Source organism: Cervus canadensis, chromosome 8 (assembly GCF_019320065.1).
Source record: "Cervus canadensis isolate Bull #8, Minnesota chromosome 8, ASM1932006v1, whole genome shotgun sequence".
Taxonomy (NCBI): Eukaryota; Metazoa; Chordata; class Mammalia; order Artiodactyla; family Cervidae; genus Cervus; species Cervus canadensis.
In genome coordinates this window covers 26,588,652-26,610,834 of record NC_057393.1, presented here as the reverse complement: position 1 = coordinate 26,610,834, position 22,183 = coordinate 26,588,652, and the positions used below count along the sequence as shown (strand labels likewise).

General features: G+C 55.2%; 1 protein-coding gene across 5 annotated transcripts in view; it reads right to left on the bottom strand.

Annotated features, from left to right (window-relative positions):
- SH3PXD2A (SH3 and PX domains 2A) overlaps positions 1 to 22,183 on the bottom strand; it is a 243,415-nt gene that overhangs the window by 56,703 nt on the left and 164,529 nt on the right. For 2 of the 5 annotated variants that reach the window (XM_043475517.1, XM_043475519.1), the window contains exons 7-8: positions 6,663 to 6,707; positions 5 to 136 (exon numbers count right to left, since the gene is read on the bottom strand). In XM_043475517.1, the coding sequence (XP_043331452.1) occupies positions 5 to 136; positions 6,663 to 6,707 (177 nt within the window). Of the gene's footprint in view, positions 1 to 4; positions 137 to 990; positions 1,143 to 6,662; positions 6,708 to 22,183 lie in introns of those variants that run through there. The other 3 variants (XM_043475518.1, XM_043475521.1, XM_043475520.1) reach the window with 2 other exon arrangements.

Below are 22,183 nucleotides of genomic sequence, written 5' to 3'. Positions count from 1 at the left end.
TTACCGCTCTCATTCTTCTCGATGACATCCACCACCTCCCCAGCCTGGAGGCTCAGCTCCGAGTTCTCCTGCTTCTTATAGTTGGACACCACCACGTACTGTTCCAGGATCATGGGTTCGGCGTTGGTGTCGGCACCTGGCGAGGGCAGAAAGCACGCGGTGAGCCAGCGGCCGGCCATGGCCCCGCGGCCGGGGCGCCCCCTGTCCATCGGCCTCGGGGGAGGCTGCTCGGTCGCCAGCGCCGCTCAGAGAGGCTGCCCGCAGCCAGGGCTCGCAGCTCGCCGGGCCCCAAGGACAGGCCATATAGCAGGGCCCCACACCGGCCCGCTGCACCGCGGGGACCGGGGGACATGGGGAGCCAGGGGGCAGCGGAGGGGGCGGGGAGCGGGGAAAGACAGGCAGAGATGAGACAGAGGCGGAGGGGACTCAGAAGGAAAAAGCCCGTGGCTGCGATGAACTAATCACGGCCCAGCACAAGGCAGAGGGAGTCGGAGGAGAGGCCCGGGGTGGAAGTGGTCTCTCCAGACCCCTCGGCCACAGGGGTGCGAGGGGAGGGCCGCGGGCAGGCGGGCGGGCGGCCCATGGGGGCTGATTCTGGAGTCGAGGAGAGAGGAAAGGCCAGGCGAGGAGGAGGGCTCGGGGCCTCTCCCCAACCCCTGTAAACCCAGAGAAAGAGAGTCAGCAGTCCTCCCCTCGGGAGGGAGAGGGAGAGAGCGGGAGAGGACGACTCCACGGCCGGGCCCAGGCGAGAAGTCAAGAGGGTTTGAGGCCGCCAATCACTGGGGTTTACTCGCAGCCCTTAAATAGAAACACATGAGACCCATCGAATGAGGAGCCGGGGGTGGAGGCAGGGGAGGGGGAGGAGGGCCGAGACTGTTTACTTGAAACCCAAGAAGAAAGTCCCAGCGCCAGCGCCGCCGCCGGAGAGCCCAGCCCGCCCCCCGCCAACTTTTCCTCAAGCTCGGCTCCACTCTTGCCCCTCGGGCTCACCAAGGCGCGGTCACTGAGCCCATGGGCCTGGTGCCCAAGGTCCGGCTTCAGGCTTTCGCCTCCAGCCCCGCTTCCCGTCAGGGCATCGTCTGGCCTGGCTGCCGCCCTCCGGCCACATGGAGACCGACTCAGCGTCCCTCTGCTTTTAAGCTCTGCTGGGGCTTGTGGTCAGGCTCCCGGAAGCCTCCCGCCGCCCTCTCCTGGCAGTTTCAGGATCTCGAGGGGTCAGGAGGTGGGGCTCAGGGGGAGGAGGGCAGCAGGCCGGAGGTGCCCTGGAGCGAGCAGCGGCTCAGTGGACTGGGAGCCACTGGACCAGTGCAACAGGCATTAAGCAAACACCGGGATGGAAGGTGGACAGACCCTATGCATCCCAGCTCACTGGCTGTATGGCACTGAATATCCAGCGAAAACCTCTCTGCATCTCGTGGTCGTCATCACTAGGGTGGAGGGGGAGCACCTGAGATGACACGTGACCAGCTAGGAGCTGAAAGGATCCACGAACCAGAGACCCACTGGTCACCTTCTACAGGAAGCTTTCCCAGACCCCTCCCCTCTGATCTCCCCCGAAAAGGGAACTCCTAGTATACGTCTTAAACTACGTGTCTACTGCCCCACACATCTACCAATCTCCTGAAAAGCTGGGGGCTTCACACCACCAGCCTGACTATAGAAATGGCTGAGAGGGTCCCTGGGCTCCACACGGCCCCCTTGGTGCTTCAGCCTGCAGTGACATTCCCCACATGCCTGAGTCTAACTTGGCAAATGTTCTATGCCAGGCACGTACCCTGTCGCATTTTTATCCTCACAACAATCTTATTACCTTCCCACTTCACAAAGGACACCTCAGAGACCCAGAGCAGAGGCTTGAGCCAGCCCACATAGCCTTCATGGAGAGAACCATATTCACTCTTGTGTTTTAAGTTCAAGTCTGTCTTTCTGTTACAGAACTGCCTGATTTGTTTCCAGACATCCCATTCCCCTCACAACGAACCTCAACTTGATCCCAAAAGATCTGGGGAGCATCTAAAGAACATGGATGCCCGAGCCCCGTCCCCAGAGAGGCTGATTTAATTGGTCTCAGTTATTTTTTTTTTAAGACCCCTGCCCTACAACCTGTGGTTCTCACACAGAGCCAGGGTGAGAAACACTGCTTAGATCTTTGGGTCTTTCCCTCCAAGGGGCTCCATCCAATCGAGGGCAGGGGGCGATGTTGGGGAAAGAAATCCACCTCCCCTGTCAATTTTCTCCCCTGAGGTGAGGACCCTGCAGTCCCTGCTCAGCCCTTTGGAGAAGCAGGAGGGACCCTGTCCCAGCTGAGGCCTGCCACATGGCTATGCACACGCACTGCCCCAGGCCCCTCCAAAGCCAGGATTGGGTTTCAGGCCGAAATGCAACCAACAGCTGGGCAGCAGGGCCGGCCTGGCTCTGCACTCAGATGGGGCCAGCCTCCGTGCCTGCCCCTGCCAGCCGGACAGAGGCAGTGCTGGGCACGGGGCTGGCAGAGACCACTTTCCACTGTGTCCCCGGAGGGGAGGGGGGGTGCTGGCAAGGTACCCCGCACAAAAAGGGCCAGTCCCTAGCCTATGGGACACAGAGGCTCCCTTGCCAGTGTGTGGGAGAGGAAAACTCAAGGTACAAAGAGAAGATGGGAGTTCTCCAGCTGGTTGGAGAGCTCCAAAGCCCCAGGAGCCCAGATGATGCCGACCATCAACAGCAAGCATTCCTCAGTGCCCACTCAGGATGCCCACCATCACATATCACATCGCTGTCTCAGAGGAGCCTCAGAAGGACCCAAGAGTAGGCGCGTGTTAGTGTCCCATTTCACACACATGCAGACTAAGGCTCATGAGGCAATTTTCTCAAGGTCACACAGCTGGGATTGAACCCCTGGGCCTACCTGACACCACTGCTCATGTCCTGACTTCTGCCCTCCATGTGCCACTGCTTCTGAGGAGGGCCCCTGCCTCTTCTGACCCGAACACGCTTGGGCAAATAGTCAGTGCTTACTGAATTTGAGTAAACTCATGGGAGAGAGTGAAGGACAGGGAAGCTTAGTGTGCTGCAGTTCATGGGGTCGCAAAGAGTCAGACACGACTTGGCGAACAACAACAATGAAGACTGGAGTGTGGGTTTCTTCTCGACTGCGGTACCTACTGACCAGACCCACAGTGCCCACTGAGGGTAGGGACTCTGTAACTGTTGGGTGAAATGAATGAATGAATGGGCAGATGGATGAACAAGGTGATTTAACAGCTTGCTTTGAGCCAATACAGATATACCAAGCAGGGCCTCACCTCCAAAATTTGGGGAAACTACAAATTCTGGAAGGCAGAAAAGGGGAGATGGGGAAACAGAGGAGGGAGAAGTGAGGAGTGATGGGGTTGAGGCCAAAAGCTGTTTGAGAGGGTAAGCAGGGTCCCGGGGAATGGAGAGACTCACTTTAATCCAAGCCAAGGAAATCTGAGGCAAGCTTTCAAAGAGAGGGAAAATCCACATGCTGCTCCCACCTCCACCCCACCCCCTGGAAAACTGGCCTGAGCTTTCTGAAGACTTGACACTCTGGGACACAGGTAGAAAAGTTAAGAAAATGTTCTCTAGGCATTTCAGAGCACAGAAGACAGGCAGTGGCCCGCAGGTTAGGGGCCAGACATATGGACACACAGACAGACACTCTGTCTTCCTGGCTGCCCCCCCCACCCCCACAGCAGACGCAAGCCCCCTGCTCACTCTCTCTGGCATCTGCCTCTTAGGGTGTTGCCTCTTTGGGCTGCCCGGGCGGGCGTGAGCTGGGAGCAGGTATCCGGATGAGAAACCACTCGGCAGGCGGGCCTCTGGGTGATGTCATCCTACAGAGGCCGCTCTGGATCGCCTCCCAGCCCAGGCCTGGAAAATCGGGGGCTGAGGGAGTCAGCCCGAGGGAGGGGGAGATGCAGTGGAGGGAGCCTCCTGTCTTCAGATAGGAAGAGTTTGGCGGAGGCATGGAGAAGGGGAGTACTCCTTTTAGAGAGAAGAGCCCCTCCCGGATTGGAAGGGGACTTTTCGCCAGCGTCTCCTCCTCCATCTCATTTTCGTGCCTTTCTCAGAGCCCCTGGCTGGATCTGCTGAGGCTCTGGCAGTTCCCCAGAGCCTTGCCCCACGCCTGCCTCACACCTGCATTCCTCCTGCTACCACCTGGAGGGACCCCTGGCTCCTGCCTGATCTGGCTGCCGACTTTAAGGCTTCTACACGAGGCTTTTGCCAAATCAAGTCCACTGCTCCCACACCTTCAGTGGGTCCCTGCTGATGAAAGACGAAACGCTGCATTCAAGCTCAGTCTTTCTTGACAACCTGAGTTCCCCAAGTTCCCTGACACACAACTCCTCTGACCCAGGCAACATTCAACACAGCACACTGTTCTAGGCAGGTTCTTATACCCAAGCCTCTGCTCCAACTATGCCCCTTGCCTGGAATGCCTTCCCCTTTACCACCTCCAATTCTACCTGCCCCTCCAGCAGCCCCCCAGTCACTCAGCCATAGTGCTTGCACTGGATTTTCTTGTGGGGCACTGCTCCCCAACTAGACCATGTGGTTTAGACAAGAGTCGCCCTGATGAGGGCAGACAGACACCCCAGGATTGGGGCCATGGGACACGGCACTGGACACAGTAATGGTCTGAGAGCCTGATGCAGAAGCATCCACCTGGAGTCTGAGGGTCTGAGGTCTGGTCCTGATTTGTCCTTATTATTAACAGCTCTGTGACCCTGCAGAGGACACTTAACCTCTCTGAGCTTTACCTTCCTCAACCATAAACAGGAACAACAGTACCTACTCTGTGGGGTTGTTCTGAGCATGGTATGAAGTGACAGGGTTAATACCCTATGTAAACTGTAGACGGTGTTTATAAAGCAAACAGGAAGTGGGAGATTTGGGGAGGAAGGGAAGGGCTTAGGTTCCTCTGAAGCCTTGAAACCAGCAGGTAGGTTAGGGCAAGGGCCATGGGCGCCAGGAGAAGTGGCCACGGCTCTGTCCTTTCTCAGACCTCATCTCCTGGCAGGCAGTGGGCATTTGCCAGCTGGGCCCACTCATGGGTGGGTGCCCGCCTAAGCAGCACAAGGCCTCTTATCTACAAGGGTCCCCAGCATCAGCCCCTTACCTCTGAATTTCCTGTCTCATTGAGCTTGCCAACATTCCAGATGGGGAAACCAAGGCCAGCCCAGAGAGACCTGGCGACTAGCCCAAGACTCCAGCCCTGGACCCCCAGTCTGGCTGGTTTCTCCTGGCCCATGTGACCTCCCCTCATCCTCTCTCTCCAAACAGCTGGGCTCATCCTGAGAAGCCAAGTCCTACAGTGGCCCCACCCCCCGCTCCCCACGCTATCCATGACCCCCCAAACCCCGGGCATCCCACCAAGGTCCCTTCAGTCCCTCACAACGGATTCCTCCCAGGCCGGCCTCCGCCTGCTGGCCTCTCCATAGGCCCTTGGGCAGCCAGGCTATACGTTTGGTGAATAAAATGTATTGTTGTGGGCCAAGTGGGCTCTGGCTCACTGGCTCAGGAGAGGGGAAAAAGGGCCGGGAGCCCAGTGATTAGCTCAGGCCGAGGCCCTTGTCACAGGCAACACCAGAAGAATGGCTGTAAGGGGCCTGGGACAGGCAAGGGGTCCTCTACCTGCTGCCTCCTCCGTCCCCCACCCCCACCAGGATGTTCACTTCCTCTTCCCAGCCTACAGCTGAGTGAGGATGGGGCTGACCCAACCCCTTCCCTCTGACCTCTGACCTTTCTGTTTTGGGCCCCAAACCCGAGCCTCACCTGTGCTCTCAGGTTTGGGCTTGGAAGGAGGGCCAGGTGGCACTCAGAAATGGGGAGGCTTCTAGAAGACCTTTCTGGAAATCCCCATCCCCACCTGACACCACCCCTATCTCACAGCTGAGAACACTGCTCTCTAGGGCGTCCAGTAAGACAAAGGCAAAAAGCAAGCCTCTGACCCTGGGCCTGGCCTCACCTGGATACAAGGCACAAGCCCAAGTCCCTGAGGGCCATCGGTGGCCAGGCAGCCCCAGGTTTGGAAGGTCCCCAAGACCAGAGGCAGGTCCAAACTCTGGATCCCTGAAGCACAGGGGCTGTGACTTCATCACAGTTACAGGACTCACCACCCCCCTCACCGGCCACTGTCTCAGCTGGGGTGTGGGGACTCCAGCTCTCTGCCTGGGGTTAACAGCCTGGCGGGAGGCTCATCACCTTCAGCTGGCCCACCTCACACGGGTGGATGGGGATGGCAGTCTCAGGTCCGCCTGGATACTTTCTGTGTGCCAGCTCTGGGGAGATGCTGCTGAATCCACTTAGGGCGGCTGGAGAGGTTACGTAACCCGAGACCCGGACGCGGCAGAGCCGGGATGTAAACCCACACATTCCAGGTCCAGGGAGCATCTGCTTCCACACTGTGCTGTGTGGTCATTGCCCCTCAAAGGGCTCCAAGTGGATCTGGGACCTAAAAAATGGGTCGACGGGAAGGCAGAGGGGAAGGCCAGCGGAAAGGACAAGAGCGGGCTGAGGAGACGCCAGCATGCTGACAAAGAGCTGCTACACATCACAGGGAAGCAGGCAGAACGTGGCCGGCGGGCACCGGCTCCCACGCCCACACGCGGGGACACACATGTTCACATGCATGCGCTCACATGTACACCAGGCGGTACCTGTCACGTCCTTCTTGGGAGACTCAGCCCAGCCGGAGAGCCACACTTCCGAGTCCCCCCGAGAGCAAGCGGCAGCAGGAAAGGGGAGAATCAGAGGAGGAGAGAGAACCGTTAGGCAGGCAGGAGGTCCACCGGCGAGTGGCTGCAGGAGCCGCATTGGGCCGGCGGCGGAAGGCGGGGGAGGGGAGGGGAGTGATTTCCTGGCCCTGGGACGGCTGCTGGGCGTGGGCCGGAGTGATTACAGAGGCGCTGGGACGCTGCCGGCCAGGACGGGGATAATGAGGTGTCTGCAAAACGCAGGAATCCTCTGAAGCACAGAGAATCCTCCACAATCCCGGCCTGGAATAGGGCCCGTGGGTTATCACTGCCCTGGAGAAGGCAGCCTGGACCTTCCTCTCTGGCCACGTGGGTGGCTGGCCCCACAGGGCCTGGTGGCTCCAGGGATCCTCACCAGGCCAGCAGGCTCAGCAGGCTGGGCCTGGAGCTTTAGCCATCAGGGCTGGAGAGCCCAAGGCCAGCCTCCAGCCTCTGGGCACTGCACCACTTGGGCCTCCATGTCTTGTCCAGCCCTTGCCCAAGCCCTGGTGGCTTAGATGGTAAAGAATTTGCCCACAATGCAGGAGACCCGGGTTCAATCCCTGGGCAGGAAGATCCCTTGGAGTAGAAAATGGCAACCCACTCCAGTATGCTTGCCTGGAGAATTCTATGGACAGGGGCTACAGTCCATGGGGCCGAAAAGAGTCGGACAAGACTGAGCGACTTCACTTTCTTTCACTTTAGAAGACAGGCCCTGGCAGAATGGAAGGAAGCTTCATTTTAAAAAGTCCCAACTGCCCCACCCCTCCAACTCCAACCCAGAAGAATGGGGACCTTTAGAGACCAGAAAAAATGAGGGCTCTTGTCCAGGCTCAGACAGTCATGTGGGATCTGGGCCTCAGTTTCCTCATCTGTCAGATGAGGTTAAAAGTCATCCTCCTACCAAGAAGAACAAAAGCAAAGCATCTAAAATAACTTAAGATCATGAGATGTGAAATAGTAACATTATGAGACAAAAAGCTCCTAGCCTAATCAATGGTGTGAACATTTCTAGACTATCAGAGGGTCAGCGCATAAAGCTGACAGTTTACCTATAGGGTACAGTGGCTTGTTTACACCCGAGAGTCCTTGAGCTGGGTAGGCCTCATTTTACACGGGTGGAATCTGAGCTCAGACAGGGGAAGGAACTGGCCTAAGTTCCAATGAGGCCACAGTAGTACAGCAGAAATGGAACCAAGTCTGGGACACCCCAGCTGCTGCGTCCTCTGCTGAACTGCTCACTGCTTCCAAGCAAGAACAGCATTGGACGAAGTGGCTGCAGTGGGAAGGAAATGTGGAGATACAAGTCTGAGAGGCAAAGCCTTGGACTGCTTGCCCAGCGCCAGCCAGGAGAGCAACCTGACAGATGGAAGTAATAGTCATCGCAGCAGTGACATGGATCAGCACTGACTGTACACCAGGCATTGTGCTGAGCACTTTACATATAGTAACTCATTTTTTTTTCACATTAAACCTACAACAATAAGGAATTCCCTCTATTGTGCAAATGAAGAAAATGAACCAGAGAGGTTAAGTAACTTGGCCCAAGGTCACACAGCTAGTAGTGTCTATCTCTTGTGGGGAAACAGGTTCAGGCTTCAGTTTGTAGCTATTCACCATTTAAAGCCCTTGACTTTCCCTCGCTCAACAAGCCACCTTCCAATTGCAGGTGGGCTCCCCATGTAGACCTAGGAGCCTGGCCCTTCCAGAGCTCACTGTAAAACCAACAAAGTGGGACTCTACTGGGGCAGTCTCTGGAGTCTGTCTGAATTTAAATCTAGGCTCTGCCCCTTTGATAGAGTTACTTAAGCTCTCTGAACCTCTTCCCTGGGCATATCCCATGAGCTTGGTTCGGTCAGTTTTGGGGGAGCAGGAAAGTCAGACTCCTGGAGCTAAGAGGATGAGAACCAGATGGCAATAAGATACTAGATGCATCAACAAGATGCTTGCACCCAGAGCTGCCTACCAAAGAGCCCGGGTCAGCTGGAACTGGGGGGAGCGGACGCTGGGGGACTACACCCACAGACAAGCATCCTGCGGCCAGAGTCTCTTACTGGGCCTAGCAGTCAGAAGCTTCCCGGGATAGCAGGAACCTGGCTGGCCCAGGTTTCACACTCTGGTAGGGCCATGACAAGACAGATACACTCCAATGCTTGAGGCTTTCAACTGCTGTAGCTGAGTGGGTCCGAGTTCAGAACGTGGGGCTTCATTGTCTGGAGCCAGATCTTGCTGGGCTATGACTTCTTGCCGCTGTGCCCCAGATAAGGCCCAGTGGGCTGCCACCCAGTAAGGCTACCCTCACCCCCTTGGGGCAAGCCTAGTTCCAGGCCCTTCCCAGTGCCATCCAGCCCCACTCAGCCCTGGGGGAGCCAGCTAACAGGTTGCCCACACCTCTCTCCATGATGCTCTGCTGGCTTCACTACTTTGTGCACTTTCCTTCAGGTTCTTCAGAAGGAAATGTTTGGGAAGTGCTAATGTCTGTCAGTGAGCCGAGGTAAATCATTTGGCCTGAGCCTGGTGAACCCAGGAAGACGTGTTCTGCTAAAACAGGTGGTCGACAGACTTTCTGCAAAGGGCCAGAGAGTCAGTATTTGAGGCTTTGTGGGCCACGTGGTCTCTGTTGAGACGACTCACCTCTGATGTTACAATCTGTAGAGGAAAGAGTGAGCCGTGTGCCAATAAAGCTTTATTTACAAAACCACATGGTGAGCGGGGCTTTGTGGGCAGTGATTTGTCAACCCCTACGCTAGGAGATGAGGTTGTCAGAGAAGGAGAGCTGTTCCAAACCTCCAGGAGACAGAAGGGGGTGCTGCTGTGGACTAAAAACTCACAAGAGCTTTGCCGCTTGGTTGATCTTTTTTCAATCGTCATCTTGAAGGGTCCGATGCCCTTCTAGGCCTCTGGGGCATGGGCATCTGGAACCAGTAGACAGGAAGAGGTCCCTCGGCCTCTGGAAACGGAGCCCCCACGCCTAAACGTGGAACAACCTGAGCTCATGCCCACCCCCCTCCCCCCTCAATAAGCAGGCCTTTCCTCTTTCCAAAGGAAAATGGGAAGCGGACCAGAAACGAGCCTGTCTTTAAAAAAAAAAAAAGTCTTTTAAAAACGTGATTTATTTCCCAGTCCCTGAGATCCACAGAATTAATCCAGTTCCGTAGCTCCCACCCCAAATCCCACCCGCCTTTGCAGTGCCTTCTCTCCAGCCCACCAGAGCAAGCCCTCTCCCAGGGCGGGAAGGACGGCCCCACCTCCCACCTCATTACAATGAACAGAGGAGGAGAGGCCCCTGGCTCACAAACCCTGGCCCCCCAGCCAGGAGGTAGACATGGCTGCTGGCTCAAGGCTGGGATAATGGCGAGATGAAGGGACAGGGTGAAGGAGCAAGAGGCAGGCGCAGCCAAATGAGCAGCTGTGAGTGACACGAACCAACTGCTTCCTGTCCTCCCTGCTGTCTCTACCCCCCATCTCTGGTGACAGACCAAGGGCCCTAAGAGCAGAGTCATGGGGCCTGGTGGAAAGCACGGGGCATGTAACTGGGAATCTGCACAGCTGGTTTTGCTGGCTGTGTGACCTTGGGCAAGTGGCCTGACTTCTCTGAGCTAACCTGTAAAATCAGGCATTTGGGGCCCACCGATCTCCAAGATACTGGTTTCATGTTCTAAGCTCTTCCAGTAGAAACCTGCTAGTCTCCATGACACAAGCGCACCACAGCTGAAACAAATCTTTCCAGAGAACCAGACTGCCTTTCCTGGGAAAACCACTTGAACACATGCTCAATATATGAAACTCAAATGAAGTAGGCCAACAGTTCAGGAGGCACATAAGACAAAGAGGAACTGGAGCAAGAGTTTTTTAAAAAATCTTGGTTCTTGTGCTTTCTCTGCCACTTTAGCTCACTGATTCTGGGCATTTAGCAAATCTCCAAGCCCCCTTTCCTTCTGTGAAATGGTGATAAAAATATCTACTTCATCTTTTTTTTCCAGGGTTGCTTTAAGAGCAAAGTGGCCTAGTGCCTGTGAAAGGTTTCAGAGCAGGAGGAATTAGGCCTCTGGATATAGAACGGGAGTGGGTGACAGGGACAAAGCGGGTGATGAAAGCAGTGTGTGCCTGAGAGACAGGAAACATGGAGACAGGGTCCCTCCTGAGGTTACCCCACAGGAGGTGGGATCCCTGCTACAGTCATTCCTCCTGGCTTACTGGCAGCAAGAATCCAGGCCCAGAGGAAATCAGGGGTCAGCAAGTCCTGACACTTAGGTGCTGAACCTGACTTGGGTCAAGTCCAGGTGGTTATGAGAAGTCAAAGAACAATACCACAGGGGCCCCCAACTTTAAGGATGTTCCCCTCAAACACAGATATACACCCATGGACTACATTTTAAACACCTGGGTAGACTTCAGTTAGGAGAGGGACTCCTATTGGTTTGTAATCAGGTTTCTTTTAATGTTGAGTAACTCCAGAGCAGGGAGATTTGGGTTCAATTTAACCAAATCTAGTCTCCAACCATGCTTCCAGGAATTCTCCCCTGGTGTAGAGCAAGTTCCACCCATCCAAACTAATAAATCCAGAGTGGGCTGTGAGCCCAGGTGGGAGAGACAGAACGGCCAACAGCATAAACTCCTTGGAGAATGAAAGCAGACCAAGGGTTCAGGGGGACCAGGGCAGGGTCACCCGCCTTATCGGCTTACATGGCCCCCGCCCTGGGCTCCTGGGATGGGAGGAGGAGCTGGACCCCTGCCAGGAGTGAGTACTCCACTGTCTTCTCTATGTCCTTCCATTCTTCAGTATCTCAGCGTACTTGAACACTCAAGACCTCTCTCTTCGGGAATTCTATTGTTCTTACCTTACTGCAACCCCGAATGGATTTCTAAATATCTGTAGTATTCGAGTCTTTTCTCTGCTTTCGTATAAGGGAACTATACATAGGGCTAGATTTCTAAAGTTTCCTATGGACGCCACGTGCTTCTTTTCCCTTTTTGACTAGGCCACCAGGGAACTCAGCCACTGCTTTCAGGCCATCAGCTAATTGCCCTGAGTTGCTCAGTCAGGTCCGACTCTTTATGACCCTTAGGACGGTAGCCCACCAGGCTCCTCTGTCCATGGGATTTCCCAGGCAAGAATACTGGAGCGGGTTGCCATTTCCTCCTCCAGGGGATCTTCCTGACCCAGGGATTGAACCCGGGTCCCCTGTATCTCCTGTACTGCAGGCAGACTCTTTACTCTCTGAGCCATACTAGCCCTGTAATTTAACAGTAGAAGGAGAAGGAACTACTTTTTCACTAGGAGACCATATATTCCTGTTGCAGGCAGTGTCCTGTCGTGGGCATGAAGTAACTCAAATGTTTACCAGAGCCCTCCAGGGCTAACGGGCCTTCACAAAGAAACAGCAGCTTGACCTACATGATATATGGGGCCTGAAATAGGTCATCATGCTCAGAGCAGCGGAAACAGGCACGACAGTGTAAGTGGCATGAATGGCATCTGGAAAAAGCATGGCATGAATTAAGATGGCCAAGACAGAGAACAAGTAATAGCTCAAACATGACTTCCAGTCCAAAGTCACAAAGGTACAAGTTGGGGACAGTTTTGTGTAAGGTGTGTGAGCTGCTGCCTACAGGGGGTACCTTTCTGCAGCTTGTTCCAGGGTGAGCAGCAGCCTCCAGCTCGTCGTCAGTGCTTAACGGTATGAAAATATCACACCCTTGCACTGGAGGGGTAAGGGATCAGTGCTGCTACAGGGACGCCCAGCCCCTTGGCTGTGCCTCTGATGCTTGCAACCTCTGAGGCCGGGCTGGCTTCAGGGCGGTATGACGTGCGACCTGCCCTGTGCTTGGTTTAACACTCTTCTCTCCCCAGTTTGAGATGTTTAATAATTTACGAACAAGAGGCCCCATAAATTATGTAGCTGGTCCTGCCCAAGGTCTGAGGGTTCTGAGCCAAAGAATTCTCAAGTAAACAAACAAGGCTGGAAGGAGCATGTAGGGACTTAGGACCAGAGAGGAGAAGAGTGCCTAACATCACACAGCAAGTGAGTGGCAGGGCTGAGGCTAGAACAAGCATACTACTTCCCACTTCTTTAACATGCAAGCTAGGTAACAGGCTGACCATTTGATGGGCACCATCTAGTTTAATCCTGTACTTCACAATCTGTACTTCACAGACACAGAAAGTGAGGCTCAAGAAAGTTAAGGTTTTTCCCAAGGCCCCACAGCAAGGAAGTGATGGGTCGGACTGGAGCCCAGGCAAGCTGGCGGGAATGGGGAACAAAGGGGTTTAAAAATGGGGGACCTCATTCTCTGGTTCCCCCCTCCCCCCACCACCATGGCCATTGGCCAAGGGAGGCTCATTTATTTCTGTTGGGCTTCCCTTGGTAAACACAGCCACATCCCTCTCACTTTGCTCTCAGTAGGAAGGGGCCTGCCTCCTTCCCTGGGACCTGCCTTTCCCAGAATCCAGAGTCCATGTGGGGGCAGCCCAGCCTGGGGCAGGAATGCACTACTAACCCGCCGGCCACCGAGCCAGGCGGTCAGAGAACAGTCAGTCTCCCAGCTCAGGTGGGGAGTGGGGGTGGGGGGGTGCTGGAGCCACTCCAGAGCCCCTTGGGGACTAAGTCCAAGGACACCCACACAGAGGCCAAGGTTGGGGCCAGCAGAGAGAGCCCAGCCCAAGTGGGTGTGGGCAGAGAGGCCAAGACTGCCCCCCGGGAGCACTGCAGCTGCCCAGGGGGGCTGTCAGGCAGCCCTGCCTCCTCCTTCCACCCTGCTCTGAAGACCCTCAGCTTCCCGGTTCAAGACAGGTGTTGTGGTCATCAGCTGCGCTGTGGGCGGACAGAGGGGCGCTGTGTGGGGAGGTCTCCCACAGCTGTTGCCTGACCCCACGGCCGCCCCTTGGGGTGATGGCCTCCCCCTCAGCTCTCTGGCCCTTACCTCTCCCCACGCCAAGGCACTGGTGTGCATGGAAGACACAAGCTCAATACTGTTCAGAGTTCCCGGATCCCAGCCACCCCCCACTCCCTGGGGTGGCCTGCCTTGGTGGTCCTCCCCCACTTACTAGGATATCCCCTCTCCAATTCTCCCACCCACCGGCTCCCCCGGCCAAAGCCGGTGAGAATGAGGCAGTAGCAACAGCAGAAACAGAGGGCCAGAGATGAAGTGAGCGGCTGCTGGGTCTCCAGGCCCCTGCCCAGCAGTCCAACTGGCTCAGTCTTCACAAGAGCCTGGAAAGATGGCATAGACAGCAAGGGACCCAGGACGGGCAACCCCATTTCAGGGCCACAAAAAAAATGCAATGCCTTTTCTTCTCCAGACTGGACTTCTGCCATCGGATTATCAATGAATCCACTGCCAACTATCTAATGAGTATTTACCATGTCACAGCTGAAGGCTCCTGGCTATGGCCCACTGACTCTCTGGCCTCAGGGATGGGGCACAGATATTTACAATCAAATACACTCTCCCAGGCGTTCCTGACTGCTTCAGGGGTCATGGAGGTTTGGGGGAGCCTATTTGGCTCCCTCAGCCACCTGCCTGGCACCACTGAGGCTGCCACTCAAGTGTATCATTATAGTCCCAGGCTGCCCAGACCCGACCATTGAACAGGCTAGAGCCGGACACCTCAGGCAGGGCCCCGGGAGGGGATTCATGGGTGGGGGGGCTGAGACCTGGAGGCCTTGCATCTGCTGGGCCCCACCTCTGGAGCAGGGCTCACAGTGACATCTGGCTGGACACTGTCAGGGGAGGCTGGGGTGGGATGAGAGAGCAGGGGCTGGGAGCTGAGTTCACTTGTGGGGTTGAGGATGACCCCCTTTTCAAGGTTTGCAGGCCGCCCTCATCTTGCCCTGGGCAGGGTCTCTGTGTGGTTCACTGACTGTGTCAACTGGCTCCAGAATGTCTGGATAGTGCGGTAGTCCTATCAAGCATCTGAAGAGCAGGTGATTCTTCAAAATTTGTTACGAGTCTCTCCAACCAGAGCTGAAGTTCCTTCCGGGTCTTAACCCTCTCAGCCTCCTCATGGTACACTGAACACAGGTGGTGGTTCACAGGAAGCCCCCAGAGGCTGATGGAAGGACACCTACTCAATGCCCTCAGTCCCCAAGGTTTTGTGGGGAAAGTGAGGTCTCGCTGACCCCGCCGACCCCGCTGGGTCTTTTTGGCGCCCAGGGCCCTGCACTCCCTCTAGCCTAGGTTTTGGCTGGGGTGGCCCAAGACACATACAGGCATCCTCAGGCTGGGAAAGACCCTGAGCCTAGTTGGTGCCGGACAAGGTAACTCACGGGCAGGCCCCCCAAGCCCGGCAGAACATCCCTGGAAGCTGCAGGCTTCCAGCATCTGCTGTAAAGCCCTTCAAAGAGATTTTAAAAAATTATCCATGAGCAATATGGTCTATGGCAAGATGGATGTTGCAGGAAATGGGAGTCTGAGCAAAAACAACTGGCTTATCTATGATGTCTGGTGGGAGCAGGGCTCAGCAGAGCTCAGCACAGCCTCCCAGGGTGTGTGCCTGCAGCCTTAGGCCTCTCCTCACCCCCATCCCGCTCCTGCTCTGCGTGGGTCTGAACCAATCCCCCGAGCTTTCAGATGCCACGTAAACAGAGAAGGCTATGTGTGTGCACGCGAATGCATGCATGCTTTCTCCTTCTCTCTCTCTCTCTCACACACACACACACACACACACACACACACACGCACACACATAGTTTGGGAAATCCCCACATCTGGCTCTCACGTGATTGAGCTATGCCCAGGAGGCCGCAGCTGGGAGGGCCTGGAGGACAGGGGAGGGTCAGGAGTGTGCAAGCTCTCTGGGGGAGCATGAAGTTAACTCTTTGGCACCACAGCTCTGGGACTCCTGGGGAAAGCCAGGGAGGAGACCGGTGCTCAGAGAGTGTGGGAAGGTGGGGCCACTTCTCAGGGTCCCCCTGGTCTTCACTTGTGACTTGAAAGGGCTGCTCTTCGTTTGTCCCTGTCAACCCTGGTCAACCATCATCTGCGAGGGAGACCCATTAGATGAAGATTCCCTCCCCAACAGAGACCCGTCTGTCAGTCAGGGATTTAATGAGCCCTGCCTAGTGCTGGGCACCTGGCTGGGTGGGTCGTGGCCCTGGAATCATATGGAAACAGGGCATGTGGCCTCTAGGAGTCCACTGGAAGCCAGATTCTCCTAACAGGTCAGAGGGGCCTTTGATCTTTGGGGCAAGTTCTCTCCAACTCAGGCATGTATATTATTTTATAAATCAGAACTTTTTAAGCTTCAACAACTTTAGTGAATGAGTGACCATCTGCAGTGGTATCTCTGAAACGGCACCACCCAAAAGGTATCAGGGGACACGGAGGACGTGCCCCAATCCAGTGGAGAGGACGTGGCATGCTCACACAGCCAGTGCTGAGCCTGCCCAGATGCCTCTGCAGGCTGCTCTCCCCTCTCCTCCGGGCTGACCCATTGAAAACCTCAGGGAACCAGGGGTGGAAGGCCTCACTCGGCACCCCACCCCCAAGCAGATCTATGCCTCCCCAGGGGAGGCTCCCACCATCACTCCACCCCCCACTGTAGCACTTGGACATCACACCATAACTGCTGTTTACTTTCCCACCTCCTTGACCCAACCAGGACACAGACCCCAGGATGCCCACCTCAATATCCCTGGGTTTGGACCACAGGGCCTGGCACAGAGGGGATACTGAGATGTTCACTGGACTAAATCTACATGACAGCCACGGCCAGTGTCAGGGAATCAGCTCTAGGTCTGGCATGAACACCTAATCCTAGGGAGTCTGATACCAGCATCCATTGGGAAACTCACTTCTTATCAATCTAGCTAGCCCTTGAGGGTTCCCCCACCCCCACCTCTGGGAGAGCTGCCATGAGTATCGGCGGAGCCCTGGGCTTAGAGCAGAGAGGGCAACCGAGGTCACTGAAGAAGTTGAGGAAGGGACCCTCTTACTCAGAACCCTGTGACCAAATGCAAGTGAGGAACTGACAGAGAGCTCTCAGAGCCACCGTGCTCCAGGCAGGGATGGTGTGTGGCCAGGCCATGAGGACCAAGAGGCAGATAAGGAGAAACTGCCTGACCCAGACAGATCCGGGATAAGGGATGTTAAAATCTGCCCTGTTTGCAAGGTCTCCCCAGGGGAGCTGATGCCAACAGAGACAGTCTTAATTTGGCTTCTTGTCACTAGCTGTCATCACAGCTTTGCAAGGACCTCACCCTCCTCCGGGAACAGTTATGTACCCAACCCTGACACATTGATCCAACACTCAGGGAGCCTAAGGTGGCCCAGGGCCAAGGGGGAGACCCTGGCTAACAGAAGAGGCAGACACCTGTGGGGGGCTTTTCCTACACCACTGTATCCACTAGCCAAATGCAACGCCAGGAGGAAGCATCTTGACGAGGATGAGCACGGGGAAGTGAAGCAAATTCTTGACATGGCTCAGTTTTCCTGGTACAAGAATCCAGTTCTAATGTTAACAAAATCCATCTTCTTACCAGCTGCTTGGGTCACATGTGTCGATGACAAGATCCAGGGGGCAAAGCAGAAAGAGTTGGGGAAAAACACTTTTTTTCCTCACAAAAGTCTAAGTTTCGCTGAAACGCTGGAAAATTTTTCTTTGCCGCCACATTTCAGAACTGACCAATTATAAAAATGTCACGAGCCAACTGAGTTACACACGCTACATTTCTGTTTCTAAACAAAGTAAAGTTCAGATCAAAAAAAGGTGCTAACACAATAAGTAACGCACATTTCCCCCGAATCTTTGTTTTTCCATTGGCTTTGTCATTACTGGAAATGTTGCCTCTTTTGTCACATGTTTATAAACCAAAATGCCCAAGTGGGGATTTGCTGGACCACAATGCAGGCGTCTCTTCCCCTGAAGAAGAAAACCTTGTGGAAACAAAACTGTCCTCTTAACTGCCCCCACCCCTCACCCCGGGGACATGACCAAATCGCACCCTCCAGGAGCAGCCCCATTTAGTCAAGAGTCCACCCTGGGGGTCCAAGCCTTCTGCCCCCTCACTCTCTGCCTGCCCTGAATATGGCCATCCACCCTTATGGATGACCCATCCCAAACTGAGCCCAGCCTTGATCTCAGGGTATACCTGGGGAGCCCATCAAAGCTGGCTGGTGTTTCTGGGCGCCATCTGGGTCTAGGAATCTGTGCTTCAACAAGCGGGCTCAGGACTCTCAGCACACCCCTGGGCCTTAGCACATGCTGTCCCCTTCCAGACCATCTTCCCATCACCCCAGCAGGACAGGTCAGCTGACAGGACTGAGGGGCAGAAAGAAGCCGAGCAAGCAGGACGGAGGGGATCAAGGCTACCTACCCGTTAGCTGCCTCACTTCCCAGGTATGAGATGTGTACTCCCAGGATTCGGGGAGCCCTCCCCTCCCCCACCCCTGTTCCGAGTGTCCGGGCCAGTAGGGCAGTGGGACCACACCGCCTGTGGCCAGACACACACTTTCTCCATCACATTACTGCCACATAGGCTGGCGGTGGAACTGCCAAACCAATCAGCCTCCTTCATTCCCAATTAGTTGGCTTTGAACTCCAGGGGTGACATGAGGCTGGGGACCCAGAGCCACACAAATAAAAATTATTTAAAAACACCAGCCCGGGTGAGATGAGCCAGAAGGCAATGCCTTCACGAGACACGTTCACTCTTGGAACAGGCTGTCGGAGGGTGCCAGGAATGTCTTGGCCGTGTTCTCCAAGCAGCCTGGGCCTTTCTCCCTGAGGATGGATGGCTTGGGCAGAAAAGAAAGCTTTGGAAAAGGCTTGCTGATACACTCTCCCAGGTTTCCTTTCCAGACGTATCTCCTGCCCTCCCCCTCTTCCTAGCCCTTCATGTCTGCCAGGCTAGACAACCTCTTCTTCCCTCAAACACATCCCAGACTCAGAGTCCTTGCTCAGACCCAGCCCTTCTATCAGGAGTGTCTGCCCGCCTCTCTGCTCATGCCCACCCCTTCCATCCTCCAGCAAACATCCCCAGCTCCTCCCCTCTTGGCTGGTACCCCCTCCCCCGCCCCCGGCCCCTTCTATTTGACTCCCTCGCATCACAACCCATCATGGCCCTCATTCATCAATGAATCCCTGAGCACATCCTGCTTTCTCAGTTGAGCTGTGACCTCCATGAGGCCAGGAACCAGCAATCACTTAGAAGAAATGAAAGCCTCCAGGGGAGGACTGAAGGCTGCTGCCATCTGCCCCTCTGCGGCTGGTAAGCAGGGCGGCCCGGGGTCTGAGAGAGGCTGGCCCCACTCTGCGTTCTGGGGTGGGGTGGGGGGTGCATTCGTCCCAGAGGCACCAGAGGCTTTACAGACCTGCTTTCTCTGCTTCACCCTGGCCCTCCTTACACCCCTGCCTCATTGCAGGATTTGGTGGGAGTGCCATAAGCAGGAAGCCAGGTTCTGCCTGCCCCTCCCCTTGGGAAGGCAGCAGCCCCTCTCTTGGTCACTTCCTCTGTCAAAGGAGGGCAGACTACCTTTTTATAGTAGTCAGAACCTACAGGCAGGTTTTAAGCCAAATACACCTTATTAAAGACCAAATTCATACAAAGAGAAATGAAGGGACACTAGTCACAGCCTGCAAAGGGACCCTTTACCTCATGAAGAATTCCTTGTGCCCAATGGATCCCCTCTATAGACACCGCGGGGTAGGGGGGTGCTCTCTTGGGGCAGGCCCTCTCCCGGTCTGTGGAGCTCCTGACAGAGGTCTCCAGAGCCCAGTCTTGCTCTCTGTGGATCCCTCGGGTCTCAGGAAGGAACAGACTTCAGTGGAAAGAGGCTTGAATCAGAAGAACGAGATTTGAATCCTGTCCACCCGGCCAGGTGACCTTGGTGACCTGGACCTACCTCTCCTGGTCTATATAAGGGGGATAAGACCACCCAGGTTATCGGGAGGCTGGCTAGCAACTATGAGTTGGTGCGCACACAGCCTTCCCACTCTGAGAGGAGTCTCTCCTGCAGGAGGTAAATGCCAAAGTCAGTAGTCTCTCCTGTTTAGGAGCTGCCTCCTACTCAGAAATGGCTTAACCCTTGGTGTCTCCTGCACCAGACACTTCCCATGTATTAACTCCTATTCAAGCCTCAGGCCACCTGCTGAAGTGGCCATTATACCCATTTCATAGATGAACAAACTGAGGCACAGGGAAGTTAAGGACTTGCCCAAGACCACATGGCTGGCAGAGCTGGGACACAAAACTAGGTGTTCCGGCTCCAGAGCCTGTCTTAACTCTACAGAATATCCTGAGACTAGGTTCTGTCTCCTATGAGGCCAGGCCCTCGGCTCACAGAATGAAAATTATGCTTCAAGTCAGGTCTTTTTTTACTCCTTTCTGAACCTATCAATAATTAAAAGAACAACACTGGCAGCTGCTATCATTGGGAGCATGCTATGTGCCACCCCCTGCTAATTCAATCCTTACCATTCATAGAGGCAGGCACTATTTTTACCCCCGTTTTCCATATGGAGGCATGAGGTCAGAGGTCAAGCAGCTTGCCAGTCACAGAGCAAACATGTGGCAGAGTAGGAGCTCAGACCCTGTCTGACGCCAAAACAGGAACTCTGAACTCCAGGCGACACGCTTCTCTGTTGTCAGACTACAGTAATACTGATCTCATGAACTCCATCCAATGATGCAACCTGTATGGTACTAAAATGGAAGCTGGCTGAGCTTGCCAAGTTTCCAAGGAAAAGCATAAAGTAAACAGGATCTCACGAGGAGCATCAACACTGACCTAAAAGAACAAACTTGCAACACACTTGAGCAACCTCATTTGCATTTAAATGAGCAGTAGCTCATCACAGGACTCCTGGGTGGGATGCAGCCTCAGACACAACCCCAGGGCCAGGATGATCCCAGAGGATCCGTGGACACCTGCGCCCCCTGGTGGAACTTCCTAGCCACCGGAATTGGAGCCAAGCAACTTACCAGAAGGGTGCGGGCCCCAGCCCATCTTTGCAGGTCTGAAGAGAATGCCCTGCTCTGGGTGGGTGGGTGGGGGCGGGGGTTTGGAGGATGAGGGGCTCCTGCAGCAGTGCTCACCTGGGGGAGGCCAATCACCAACTGGCCCATCCTACTGCTGGGCATGGCACAAAGCCCTCTAACTGCATCACGCCCTTGAACCTTCTGCACGTTCCTGCAGGTGGCTGCTACTCCATTTTCAAGGGCGTGCCCATCACTCGGGCTAGGCTATGATCCCCAGTTATCCAACCACACACTCATCCAGGAATGGCTCGGGAGGTATTATGCAGGGGTGATCAGGTTCAACATTAGCTGGCTTTCACCAATGTTACACTTGATACTCTGAGGGGCCCTGGGTCCCTCAGCTGAAATGCTTTAATGGGCAGAGCTGAGGTGTTACTGCAGAAGAAATTTCACCTGTGGACTGAATCCCCAGTCTGCTCTTGGGTTTCGGACTTGCCTGACTGGCCCACAATTGCGTAAGCCAGTTCCTTGCATGAAATGTAATATACAGTAGCTCCTATGGGTTTGGCTTCTCCAGTTGAATCCGGCCAATACAACAGAAGAGGTAAGGGCATGGAGCTTTGGTGAAGAGATCTGCCCAAGGTCACGGCCTGCGAGTGGGAACCCAGGCAACCTGGCATAAGCTACCCCCCAAGGCTCACGTCGTCCTCCATCACCGTCCTTGCCCCCTCATCGCTGGTCTCCTCCCCTGACCATCTCTACTCACTGGCCACAAAAAGCATTCCAAGAGCTAAGGCAGATCATGCTCCTTCTCCGTAGAACCCCTCAGTGGCTCTTCAGCTCTCTCACCGTGAAGGCCGAAACCCTTAAGAGGTCTGACGTGGTCTGAGCTGCTGCCCCACCCCCACCACATCTCTGCTCTCGCCCCTAACACCTTCACCTCCCCTCTACTCCCCTCCAGCCACAGACCTCCCAGCCGTGCCTTGAGCGGGCAGATCACCATGCTCCCGCCTCTGGGCCTTTGCACTGGTTGTGCCCTTGGTCTGGATGGCTCTTCCTTGGGTGACCACGCCACTTCCTTGCTTCCCTGTCCAAACAGTACATTGTTGTCTGCACAGTTCATCACCCAGAGTGGACTGCAAACCCCTCGAGGTCAGAAAGGCACATTTCGGTCACCTCAACACTTTACCAGCATACAGCTGGTGCTCAATAAGGGCAGCTGCAGTAGCTGGTTTCCAAACAAGTTGCGCTGAGTCCTGCTCCCCCACCTGTGTGCAAGTACTGTGTCTTGACTTGGCAAAGCCCCAGCTCTCCGCCCCTAATCACCAAAACTCCTCCTCTTTCCAGACAATGTCCCTGACTTGAGGCCACAACTCTCCTTCCTGACCTCAGTGTCATTTATGCACCCAGGCCTTCTTCTTGAATGGTGCTGCCATTCAACCAGCACCGGGGGTTCCTGCTACCTGTGCGGGCTCTGCAGCAAGGTCTCTGCTTTCAAGGTGGTGGGACACAGATAACACAAGA